At 39.2% G+C, this 13,630-nt stretch overlaps 1 protein-coding gene across 4 annotated transcripts in view; it reads left to right on the forward strand.

Annotated features, from left to right (window-relative positions):
• LOC111875612 overlaps window positions 1-13,630 on the forward strand; it is a 264,658-nt gene that overhangs the window by 237,706 nt on the left and 13,322 nt on the right. For all 4 annotated transcript variants that reach the window (XM_023871979.2, XM_023871978.2, XM_023871981.2 and 1 more), the window contains 4 exons: window positions 6,143-6,311; window positions 7,865-8,036; window positions 10,320-10,425; window positions 12,351-12,579. In XM_023871979.2, the coding sequence (XP_023727747.1) occupies window positions 6,143-6,311; window positions 7,865-8,036; window positions 10,320-10,425; window positions 12,351-12,579 (676 nt within the window). The remainder of the gene's footprint in view (window positions 1-6,142; window positions 6,312-7,864; window positions 8,037-10,319; window positions 10,426-12,350; window positions 12,580-13,630) is intronic.

The following is a 13,630-nucleotide window of genomic DNA, read 5'->3' on the forward strand; positions in this document are numbered from 1 at the left end:
TCATGGGTATCCCAAACTCTATTAGAATATTGTACAATACTTCCCGCCTTACCGAACCATAGGCTTTCTTGAAGTCTGTGAATAGCTGATGTACTGTCTCATCGTACTCTGATGAATGCAAAAGATCTGGTCTGTAGTTGATATGTTACATCGAAACCCACACTGATGATCCCAATAATTTAATCTATATATGGGTTTAATCTTGAAAGAAGAATATTGGACAAAATTTTATATGAAGTTGATAGCAGTGATATTCCCCGATAATTACCACAGTCAGTTTCATCACCCTTCTTGTGAACTAGTACAATAATAGACTCCTTCCACTGATCAGGCAATTTTTCCTTATGCCAAATAGAAGTAATTAGATTGTGGACCTTAGAACATAATATTTCGCCTCCTGCTTGAATAAGTTCTGCCAGACTTTTGATCACTACCTGGTGATTTATACCGTTTCAATTTTTCAACAGCACTTTCAACCTCAAAAGGGCAAGGATCAGGTATTAATGACTCAGCTGTATGGATTTCTGTCTTCCTAACAGCACTGACCCTATGTACATTCAATAACTGAGAGAAGTAGTTCCTCCACCTATTCAAAATGTTGTGGGAATCTGCAAGCAGGTCACCATTCTCATCCTTCACTAAGTTACTGCTAGGCTGGTAACCCCTCTTAAAGTCATTTATTCCTATATACAGGTCTCTGATGTTCTTGTTCTTACTGTTCACTGCAAGCTCATCAATTTTGTCTTTCAGATATTCCCTCTTTTTGTTCTTGAAATGCCTGCTGGTTTCACGTCTTATATTATTCAGATTATCCCCATTTAACTCACTTGGATTCTGTAACCATTGCAATTTGGCCTGCTTTCTTTGATCTAATAATTTTGAGCATCCTTCATCGAACCATGGCTTATGCTTCTTCGCTTCATAATAACCTAGACTCTCTTTCGCAGACATTTTTATATTCTCTCTAATAGTTTCCCAAGCTCTATTAACATCCACCCAAGTTTCCAAGTCTTCCAAAGCCGTGAACCTATTTGAAATATCAACACAATACTGCTCTTTACCCTCTACCTCATTTAATTTCTTGAGATTGAACCTCTCCAAATGAACTCTGTGCATTGTTTGTTTGCTCACTGCCAGTCTTTCCCTAAACTTTGCCACCACCAGGTACTGGTCAGTATCACAATCTGCTGCCCTGAATGATCAGACATCAAGTATACTTGAGTGCCATCTCCTATCTATCAAATTGTGGTCTATTTGATTGTGTATCTTCCCATCAGGAGATGTCCAAATAAATTTATGGATGTTACGATGTGGGAACATGGTACTTTTGACAGTAAGATTTTTGATGTGGCAAAGTTTACTACTCTAACTCAATTATCATTACTAATTTCATGCAAACTCTCATTCCCAATTGTTGGTTTGAAATTTTCATAGAGTACTTCAGGAATTTATCAAATAGATGTTCTAGTTGTTCATAGAATCTGTCCTTTATGTCATCAATTTTATCTTCTGTTGGGGCATGAACAATGATATCACACCAGCGACCTTTTTGTATTATATATGATATCCTATCACTAACGAATTCTACCCTCTTAACTGCTGATACGATTCTCTTATGTATGAAAAAACCCTGTACCTAATTCATGATTTTCATTCCCCTTTCCATAGAAATATGTATAGGCTCCTGCTGGTGCGATGCCACCTTCATCCCATCTGACCTCCTGTACCCCCGCAAAATATAACATGTTTTAACATGTTGTAACATCTAACATGTTGTAGTGTTCAACAGATGGCGCTACAGTTTTAAATATTTTCTTGTTAACTCTCGCTCAGTTAGCTTGGTCTCAAGTGATTAACTTTCTGCGTGATTATAAGGGTGGTTGAGGGTGGGGTCCCACGCTTCCATCCTCAGTACCTCCTGCCCTACCCTATAAAATGAATTCTTCAGAGGAGCGGTTTGCACAGACCAATAAGATACTAAGATGCTATATTTTAACTACACTTCGTGGCTTTCCATGAGGTTTAAGTCCACAGATGGCGCTACACTTCTTATACATTTATTCTTAACTTTCGCTGAATTATCTTGGTCTCAAGTGAATAACTTCAAGTCACCCCTAAGGGCGGAGGTGGGCCGAAATTTTTTTCTTTTTGATCCCATGTGGATTTTAATAAAACCCGCTTAGGAGAGTGTCTTAATGAGCGGCCGCAAAAAAGCAAAAAATCTTCCCTCATCCCGGTCCCTCCCTCTATCTCTCCTCCTCCTTTACCCTAACTCCTAATTTTTTCCATTTTCTTTTTACAAAAATCCTACAGGTTTTGAACCAGGGACCTTCTGAACACTAAGCTGATGTCTTACTCCTACACCACCAGCTCCACAGAAATTTATTTTGTAAAATCTTCCTCTTAAGCTACATCTTCGGTTATTATTCCAGAAAAATCATATTAACTCACTTTGTATATCACAAAAATATCCTTGGCCTTGAACTTCTCATCACTACGCCGGTGTTTTACCAATGAGCCACCAATGCCACGGAAATTTTTGACCTTTAATCTTCTTCTTATGTTACATCTCGCTATATAATTCCATAAAAATTTCATTACTTTCATTCATTTCTTGTGTTTTCGAACCACGAACTTTACATATACAACGCCGGTGCCTTACCTCTAGACCACCAGAACATCTATGCTACAATCTTCTGCGATCCTCCTCATATTTTATGACTTGGTTTATAGCTGCAGATCGGATTAGTTGAACATGTCATTTGAGCTGATTTCTTATACTTTCTGTACCTGCTATAAATTCCGATCAGCCAGCCCAGTTTGGACATTTCTCCCTTATGGATTCTTCATGGATTACTGGGGTTTAGTCTTATTTCATAGAAGTCGCCCTGGTTGCATGATTCTTTATCTGCATATTTTTTACCCTCACTTTCAACTTAATTCCTGGAACCTAACCCATACCACTGTTTTATCACATTTTTGACATGTGCATGGTTGGCACAAGAGTTCTATCTTGTCTTTTATTGCGATTTTATTCTTATCTCCCAATAATGGAACCTGTTGTCAGGTGTTTATAGGCTGTTCTCTACTGACCGCCAGTTGTCCAGTGATTGAGACTAGCTGTTTCTAACTGGTCCAATCTCTATCTGAGGACGGAGACAGAGCCAGTCTCCGAAACATTGTGTGCTTTTTTTGTCATACCAGACGATGGGTAGAGTCCAAAATAAGCCTAATAATTCTGTACAAAACTATAATATTGCTTGTGGTTCTGTATGGGTATGAAACTTGGGTTTCTGATATTAAGGGAGTAACATAGACTAAGGGTGTTTGAGAACAGTGTGTTGAGAATAGTTGAGAATATTTGGACCGATGAGAGATGAATTGACGGCCCTACCCACCTTTGGGGATCACGGAGAAAGTTAATCACTTGAGACCAAGCTAATTCAGTGAGAGTTAACAAGAAAATATAAAATAACTGTAGCCCATCTGTGGACTAAAACCCTTAACATCACCCAATTATTTAATCACTTGAGACCAAGCTAATTCAGCGAAGTCTCGATACCCGGCGGCGAGGGAGAGATTTTTCTCTAATTCACAATGTCCGGACCAACTCGGGGGCCGACTAAGCATCCTATCCGATGCGTATCTGGGGTTCTTTCTTGGGGGCTAATGCCGCCGGGACATAAAGCTAGCCACTCACCTCCAGCTATTGCCGAAGTTATGAACAGCCGAGATACATCTCCACTTCTTCATACGTCTTCATGGCGTAGTCCTAATTAATTAATTAATTATATAGGGACAAATTTCCTTTTACTTTCGCTTATGGGTCTGAGGATTCTAGTCGATTCTCAAAATTCTACCCAAATATTTACACAACCATAGCTACCGTACATACTGGTAAGAGTGTGGAGTAAATTTGATAATGTAATTTGGTGTTCTGTCTTCGGACCGAAGTAGGGAACAGGAATAAAAGAAATATAGACCTAGCAGATAACACGTACAGACTGCAGAAAAGCGCCTTTTAATATAGCAAAAAGCATCAATGAAACAGTGGTTTCATCTTAACATTAAACAATCGCGCACAGCAGTCGAACTTCCCTGCGAAGAAGGCAATGCAGAGAAGGTTGAAACAAATCGAAACAAAAATCTGATTTGCGGAGTTTTCAGCGGATACCTTGCCTGGCGTGGAATTATAGTGTATAATCATGGGTTTGGGGCAAAAAGGGAAGTTAAATTATATTGAGGTTTTAACCCGCATGCATTAAAACCTGGAAGCTACGCCCAAGTGGCAGGCAATCCCTCTGGCGTCAAATTAGGCCAGAAAATTATTCCCAATTTGAACGTTCTAATGCGATTCCAGTAAATGTGCTTCGTTGCCAGATGCTCGCGAACGTCTCTCGGTGTTACTTCAGACTTCTCTACAGCAGCAAAATAATAGATGCAAATTTACAACATAGTGATATGGAGTGATTCTTTAAAGAGAACGTCAGGTATCAGAGGGTTAGGGCCATTTGAGTGAAAGGCATAGGCCTATGCAAAGGACAGTTGATTAAACGCGAATTTCATTCAAAGTAATGTGTTTGCAACACATTTTGTTAAAACAAATTTTGAAACCCAGTACAAAGACTAGCTACGGACTGGACGGCAGGGGCTCGATTCCAGGCACGGGCAACATTTTTTCCAGCTCCAAAAAATCCAAACCGGCTCTGGAACCACCCATCCCCCTATCCATTGGGTACCCGGGGCTCTTTCTCCATGGTTAAAGCGGTCGCGGCGTGAAGCTATTCACTTCCATCTAGTGTCGAGTTCACGAATGGTGGAGCTACACCTCCACCCCTTTATATGTCTTCATAGCATAGAGCTCAATTAATTAAGAACACAGACAACTTCACTAATTTTTATTGTGCGCTAGCATGTTGGATATACACGTATCACCAAGAACGACGAAGCGTGGTTTCAGACACCGCCTGCAGAGCCATGAGCGAAATGTCGGCAGTGACTGTGGATAAGTTAGGCTTTAAGTTATCCATGTTGTGTGTGTTATTGCAATAGGTTTTGACATGTGTAGCCTCATATCCAAATATCTGGTGTGAAAAATCTGCGATCGTCGGGATCATACTCCTTTTGAAACTATTCTATCTAAAACTACAGGGCTAGCTCGCGCAGTGTGCCATGTTGTAACTATGTCTAGCTATTTCCTCTTCAGCAAGGTGTGGCAATAATGCATGGACAATGTCAATATAGCGTTCCCAGTTACTGGTGTTTTTGTAACGTTCCATCAAGAACACACGCTTCTATGCACTGAACGCCATGTTGGTTACTGCTTGCACTGAGTATCTGAATTTTGCCAAAATGGACCCAGCCCTCTAATACATGACATTATTAAAATTCCTGACACTACCTTCTCTTTAAAATGTATACCACTCTGCATTTTATAAGTGAAGAGCAGACTATTCTATCGCAAAAAAAAAAAAAAAAATCCGCCATATTTTTAGAATGTAGGGCTGCATGCAAAATACTAAAATCGTACCTCACGAAGGACCAATCTTTTACCAATGTAATCCATTTTTTCTGAGGTACCAGAATTTATACTCACAAAACTGTCATCAATTACAGACGCAGGTCTGCATTCGAGGATTTCTAGTACAGCTGTTCAAATGGAAATCACTTCGGCATATTTCGTCCCTGCACTTTGTAACTACGTAGTACATCATTTTCACTGTAAAAGTATAGACATTAGGGTGAATTTTTTTTACATTGCACGCATTTTGTCCTGAAACAAATGTTAATCTGAAGGGTATGGTTTTCTAGGATGTAACGCCATGTAGTACGAACAATTCCTCAGCCTACACCCTTTAACCCTGAAAATGGAGACAGAATAGTCTTCTGAATCATGAGGATCAGCCAATTAGTCTACGATGTCTTACAGTTCAGAAGGCCATAGTCTGAACTATCAGGCAATAAGTCTATGCTGTCTCACAAGTCAGAACATAATCAGGCAATAAGTCTATGCTGTCTCACAAGTCAGAACATAATCAGGCAATAAGTCTATGCTGTCTCACAAGTCAGAAGACCACAGTCTGAACTACCACCTCCGCTGAAAGCTCAAAACGTATAATCAATGTCTTCTCATATTTTTCAGGTAATGATCTACTTGATTGAGGGAGTTCTGCCGGAAAGCTACTTTGCAAACAATCTACGTGGATTGTCTGTTGACATGGCTGTGTTCAGGGACCTCCTGAGACTAAGAATGCCGACATTGTCGCGACACCTGGAGCAACTGCAGCATGATGCCAGAGACAGTGCAACGGGTAAGACTGTGTTACGCGTTTTATATATTCTTGTAAAGAAATTATGGCGATTATGACACAGAATGGACGACAAAGAAAAGAATAGTGACTGTAAGGAAATATCCCTTAATTTGCTTGGAGAAAAGGAGGATTACCACTAAGAACCTCTTTTAGGATACCAGTCCTTTATTGAGATTCACCTAAATTACGGCCTCACAATTCCAGTTATGGTCTTAGTACAAAGAAGTGCAGGAAACTGTTTTCTACATTGAAGATAAATACAGAAAATTTAAGGAAACAATATCCACTCGCTTTTCTTCGGATCGGCGCTGCAGTCCAGGCAAAGAAAGTGGCCTCCTGGGGAGGCAAAATTTTAGGAGTGGCATATTTTATATAAGCCGCGCCATAGCTCATGCGGGTAGTCGCTGCCTTCCCACCGCGGCGGCCCGGGTTCGATCCCGGGTCTGGTGAAGTGGGATTTGTAGTGGACAAAGTGGCGCTGGGGCGGGTTTTCTCCGAGTACTTCGGTTTCCCCTGCCAATCTTTATTCCACCAAATACTCCATCATCATAATCACCCGGAGCAGGCTACAATAGGCCAATCAGTGGCCCCCGTGCCAAGTGGACCCAGTTGGACTCCAACGCCCCCCCACTAAGCGAATTTAAAAGAAAACGAATTAAAAAAAAAGTTTTATGAACCATCCATTTTTATTATTTTAATTAAAAATATTTTTTGGTCTTTTGTTCATATTGTGACTTAATTGGCTATAATTGAAACATATTATGCAACATTATAAAAAAGCTGTTTTAAGAGTTACGACAACAGTGACGATTTTTGGCACAGTGGAAATATCACGTTACTAATTATGGCGAAATTTCGAGTACCTTGACCCGTTTTAACTGGGAGTCTCCAGTTGTCCGCGGTGACACTGAGGTTTACGCCCAGCGCCTCTGCCTATGACAATTTTAATTTTGAACCACTTAATTCAATAGGATTTTGTTTTGTTTTTACATTGTAACAGACAATAATTTTTTATTTGATTTGTTTCATTCTTTACTGAAAGACACTGTCTCAGCTGCATACATAATGTAGCATTTGTGAATGTGTAAACCATGCATTCGAAATTATGTGAAAGGAAGCAACTGTGGCCTATGTAAAATTCTATCCCAGAGTTTGCCTAAAGGGACTGCGAAAAATCACAAAATACCCACGACAGTCAATCTTGAAGCAGATATTGGAACCTACGTCATTCTGAATATGAAGCAGGAATCTAACTACCTCACTTCAATGTGTTATAAAAATACTTGAAAGAATCAATAGTACTCATAGTAGTAGTAGTAGTAGTAATGATGGTGTTGGAAGTGGTGATGGTGGTGCTGGAGGCAGCGACAGCAGTTTTGGTGATGATANTGGTTGTAGTGGTAGTGGTAATAGCGATAGTGGTGGTAGTAACAGCAGCAGTAGTAGTAGTAGTAGTAGTAGTAGTAGTAATGATGGTGTTGGAAGTGGTGATGGTGGTGCTGGAGGCAGCGACAGCAGTTTTGGTAATGATATGCCTGTATGTATACTTTCAGGGACAAGTTATGAACCGCCTCTGACTAATGTGTTCACAATGCAATGGTTCCTCACACTGTTCTCCAACTGTCTGCCACAACCAACAGTGCTCCGTGTCTGGGACCTCATTTTTCTTGAGGGCAATGAGGTGTTGTTGAGGACAGCACTGGCAATTTGGGATGGGCTGGCAGAGTAAGTCATGGATTGTTTCTTGCTGGCCTTATGATTAAATCTACAAGAAAAGAATAAACATAGATTTAGAAATTAATTATATTAAAACAAATATGTGTACCAGGAATCTTCTTGGAGGGTAAAGGGTGGCCAGCACATAAGGCTGGCAACCTCACCGCCATCTGTGATTCAATTGTCTAGAAGATTTGGGAGCCTCAACATCTCACAATCCATAGGCCTTCACGGCTTGTTACAGGGATAGCTTTACCTTTTTCTATATCAATTGTAAAATATTGCCATGTCACCTAAACAAGCAAAATAATGACTGCCATTCACAAATGCATACTCTATGAATCTAATAGGCATAACCCAAGGTGGGTGATAATTATGAACTTGCATAAATTGTAGCTGATTTCAAGTTGTCTACTCTACTTTCCCATGTTAAAAATCAGGGTGATCTAGTAGTTACCATATATTTGCAGTAAAGGAATTACAGGTGTAATCCAACTTTTGACACTAGTATTGAAAATAAGAATCATGGTGACATAGAGTGGCATGTTAGCTCAGAGTAAGAAGTGTGGAGCCAGAAGGAATGTCTACTGCTAGGGAGCAGCATGGTGATAGTATGTGACTCACTGTTTTCTATGAGGTTCACACCAAGTTCCTATGGCAACAGGTATGCACACAACAGTGGAGGAACTGTTGGAGGCGAGTTTTTCCATGTGGTCTGCATTGAGGCTGTGTAAGGAGTAAATTGCTTATTTTAAGCTGTTCTGGCTCGGGCACCAGTCGAGAATTATCAGCTGAAGTTGGAGGTTGACAATGAGAAGTCGGTCCAGCCTGGGAGCTGGCAGCTGAAGGCTGTACCGACTGAAGCGAGCAGTCGGAGGGTGAGGTTGGCTTGAGATGGTCGCCAACCTACAAGGATGTGAATCCAGAAACAGAGGAATATCCGCCATTGGAAGCCACTACCAAGTAACGTGTGTGACAGTGATCTGTGAAGAGTAGTGCAGAGCTGTAACAGTGTCCAGTAAATCCAGCTGTCATTCCAAACCCCTTCTACAGTCACTCTAACACGTGAAAATATTGTAGTGTATTTCCTTAAAGCAAGAGCTGTAAAAGCAGAGAAACAGTCGTTGCTAGGTAATGGCCCATACACACACAGCAGAGGAATGCGTCACATATGCTGTGACATCATGCAACAATAGAAGATGTTTCGAAAACGGCATTCTTTGTGGGTCCGCAGCATGCTCCATGCTATGTAACCATGCAGTAAACACATCTCTGCAGCAGTGAATCAACATGGAACAACAGGGAATGTATGAATATATAAGGGGTGGGCCTTCTCGGCCCTTGCACTGCGACCTACAATGGTCTATTGTGCTTGAATAATAGGGAAAGTGGTGTTTTCTGTGGGTCCACCCCAAGGCTATATAAAGAGGATCTCATGCAGCTGGAAATAGAACTGAGTTGAGTTCCGGGTTTGGCAGTTGCAGCAGAGAATTGAGAATGTTATTGAGAAAGAAATGGCAAGAAAGCAATTAGATCATGCAGAGAAGACTTCATGTGTGATTTGATGTTACAGTGAGACTGTAAAATGTGGAAATAGCAATCACGTTGTAATTGCCTCTGGTTATGACTTGAAAGTATGTAGTGTCAAAAAATTCAATCATCCAATCCTGTCTATAAATCATGCACGAACCTAAATCGTGCCAGTATATAAGACAGGTGATTTCCATGGTTTAGAACACAAATCTAAATCATAAAATATTTTCCTTCCCAATAAACAGGCGTGCCTGGTGGAGAAGTTTAATAGAAATAGGTTAAAGATTTGTCATTGAAATATTTAGTGCTTAATTCTAGTGCTGAGGTCATGAAAGATGGAGCTATATATCCACCCACCCATGTGTCTTCGTGGTGTAGCACTTAATTAATTTAGCACAATGAAAATTTTACATTTAAGTATTACAAGTTCAGTGGTGCAGTACTAAATACATTTCTCAAATATATTGAGTTTTGAAATCATAAAAGTAATTGTTACATACAAATACTTTTCTATGTGTAAGTGTAAATATAATGTAAATATTATTTAATTATTATTTGTTATGATAAAATATAGTACAATGTATTTAAAGCTGAATCTGACTAAACAGTAGAGTAGTCATGTTGCATAAGTTTTTGGTCTGTGTTTGGGTCATATGTTTGTTAATACATGGGGTAAACCTGAAGCATCAGCAATTTTTATACCATTGCCTCCTCCAAATAATGTGCCTCAAGAAAATTTACTTTGGTTTTGTTTTGCAGTCGCATCATGGCTGTGGACAGTGCTGATGAGTTTTATAGCATCATGGGTGTTCTGACTCGAGAGATGCTGGAGTTTGGTCTCATGGATACAAATAATTTAATCAAGGTACTGCACAAATCTCAGACTTATCTTATAAATCTTACAAATCTTATAATTTGGTCAACCAATCTTGAATCTGGTGAAAGTTAAAACACAGCAACAACATAAGGAAAGCTATCCAACATTGATTGTGAGCTGTTATAATTGATTGTAATTGAGAGTGACTGTAATAGAAGGCGTTAATAAATCCAGTAATCCAATCCAGAACCTGTTATTATTTGCCATGCAAACTCCTAATATGTGACAATATCTTCAAATTTTGCACAGGTCTCACGAGTTGTCTGAAACCTCTATGTCAAAAGACTGAAGTGTTTATGCATTTTTTTTCTCTCCCATGTTCCTGGACTATGTAAAATTTCATAATATGTTCATTGTTTTACAATGAGGGACTTTTGTCACAAGCCCAAAGCCCAACACTGCGAGCTGCCTATGGTCGTTTATTCAACATATTTGCAAATACTCACCATATAAAAAAAATTAAAGCTATCCCTGTATCAGGCCGTGAAGGCCATAGGGTTGTGAGACGTTGAGGGTCCCACACTATCTAGACAATCGGCTCAAAGATGGCGGTAAGGTTGTCAGCCTTACGTGCTGGCCACGTTTTACTCCCCAGGAAAATTATTTAATTAATTCCTGGTACTCATTTCTGTTAGAGGCTGAGTAAACCCCAGGGTCTAGTGCAGCTGGAAGGATTAGGTCAACTGAAAAAAAAATCCAATGACCTCATAGGGACTTGAACCCACGACCTTCCAGCTTGTAGCATAACCCCTCAACCAACTACGCTACCGCATGCATCCTACTCACCATATATGACATAAATAAATTACAATATGTTTATGTTTATTCTTTGTCATCTCCAGCTTGTAGCTCATTCTTGAAGCAGCAATTGACAGAACAGCTAAAACTGGACAAGACCTGTGGTTTCATGTAGCATGGAGTTCAAATTGGTGTGTGTGTGTGTGCTTGTGTGCATGTATGTGCAGGTATGCATGTGTGTTTTCATCTCCAGACAAACAGATAACGTCCATACACACACACACACACATATTTGAATGAATGTGTCTGTTTGTGTGTATGTTATGATCCATAGAGAACTAGATAATGTCCTAATACACACAGATGCACTTCAAGGGTCTAAGGCCATACTTTCGTAACTGCTTTTGCGGAATAAGTGAATGTGTGATCTCAAAGGCTCAAATTGCAAACCTTTGAAATCTAAAAACTAAGAAATACCGGTGTAAGAGTTTGAAGATCTGAAATTAATTTATGTAAGTTTTGAAGTTTTCATGGTAGTAATTACTGAGATTAAGGTCTTCTGGTTTGTGACACCATGCAGTTTTGTAGGCAGATAATGATGTTTCAGGTGAACATGCTGCCCGTCTTCAGTGTTGAAGTTTCTAGGTTTAGGAACACGATTGGTTATCAGTACATGTAGCATAATTGCTTGAGGCACCATGCTACAAGCTGGAAGGTTGCAGGTTTGATTCTTGATGAGGTCACTGGATTTTTCCAATTGACATAATTCTTCCAGCCGCACTATGGCCCTGGGGTCGACTCTGCCTCTAACAGAAATGAGTACTAGGAATCTTCCTTGGGGTAAAGGGCAGCTGGCACATAATGCTGACAACCTCAATGCTATTTGTTAGCCAACTCTCTAGAAAATGTGGGAACTTCGACGTCTCGCAACCCTATGGGGTTCCTATATAGGAAAGTTACAAGAAATGTGTTCATGTGACTCAAGGAGAGGGATTAAAAATAGAATCTGATCTGAGGCAGTGGAAATAAATGGACATAAGATGGGCCTGAATACAAGGCAGTATGTTTGTCCAAAATGTTGCTATCCACACATGAAACTACATGGTGTCCCAATGCAAAAGACCACAATATTTCCTTTCAATTAATTTGTTGACTATGTACTTCTGATGTTGCAGACAATTGTAACTATTGCACCATTCCCATTCCCTGAGTTGCCAGAGCTCAGGGACAAATATCTATATAATATCACACCCTGGACACAAACTGTGTCCACAGCTGCACGCCGAGGACTGAGGCTCTTCTATTCCGATGATGATGATGATGGTACAGATGAAGATGATGAAAAAATAGCTGTTGCTGCAGCATATGGTATATCTGCAGTCTTCAGGTCCCCCCGAAGGAAAGGTACAACTTTTCTTGATAGTATATATAATTCTCAGCTATCTATCCACCTGCCTGTATGCTTTGCTTTTAGAAATTACATACATAAAGTAAGGGCTAATGAAAAATGCCTCATCTTATTAGTTTCTTCTGCTAACTTCAACTTGCAGAGTAAATTTAACATTATTGGCTTATATCCAGTTTATTTCCCTTCAACTTTCCAAAATATAATAATATTTTCCTGCCATATAATTTAATTGGTTAACATGTTCAGAAATATAAGTTTTACAGGAGAAAACACGTCTCTTCCAGAATTAGAATGAGTTGGAATTTGGGATGTTGTAATAATAACAGATAACCATATAATGCAATATATATTTTCTTGAAAACAGTTGACTGTCATGTCAAGAAGTACTTTTTGTAGATGTTCCCTTTTTCCAGCTTACACATATATGACTCATGGATAATGAAAATACATCGTTTTGATGGCATATAAACAGCATTTGTCAATCAGAAAGACTATTTTGTCAAAAAAACAGAATATCGAAGGAAAATATTTACATTAATGCACATTCCAAATTCTTCAGAATATTCCTCAGATCCGATTACTGGTCCTGTATTATTTCTGTATGTAAACACATCTTAGCAGAAACATACAGCATAAAACTTTTAATATTGTTCATTTCTTTACAAGTCTTCCAGCATATACTCTGAAATAATCTGCTGTGGGTAAATGCAGTTTTCAGAGAGAAAACTATTCAGTGGTAGTTCTGCCAATAAACATGCAAACAGCAAGCACTCCAAGATAAGAAGAATTAATTCAAGATTCATTACATTTTCAAACTTTGGAAAAACCTATATACTTTCTTCAAACATCCATTCCATAATGTCTGTGTGTCAAATATGATATGTCATACTGACAAGACCACAATTTTATATATATGGCACGTATAAAAAATTATGTTGCCATATTTTGAACAGACAACTTATTGATTTGAAATTTTTCTCAAAGAGTGATATATTACTTGTGTGGATAAATTTTATTTTCTCCCTGATTTTACACTAAATTATAGTA

The sequence above is a fragment of the Cryptotermes secundus genome, unplaced genomic scaffold (assembly GCF_002891405.2).
Source record: "Cryptotermes secundus unplaced genomic scaffold, Csec_1.0 scaffold50, whole genome shotgun sequence".
Taxonomy (NCBI): Eukaryota; Metazoa; Arthropoda; class Insecta; order Blattodea; family Kalotermitidae; genus Cryptotermes; species Cryptotermes secundus.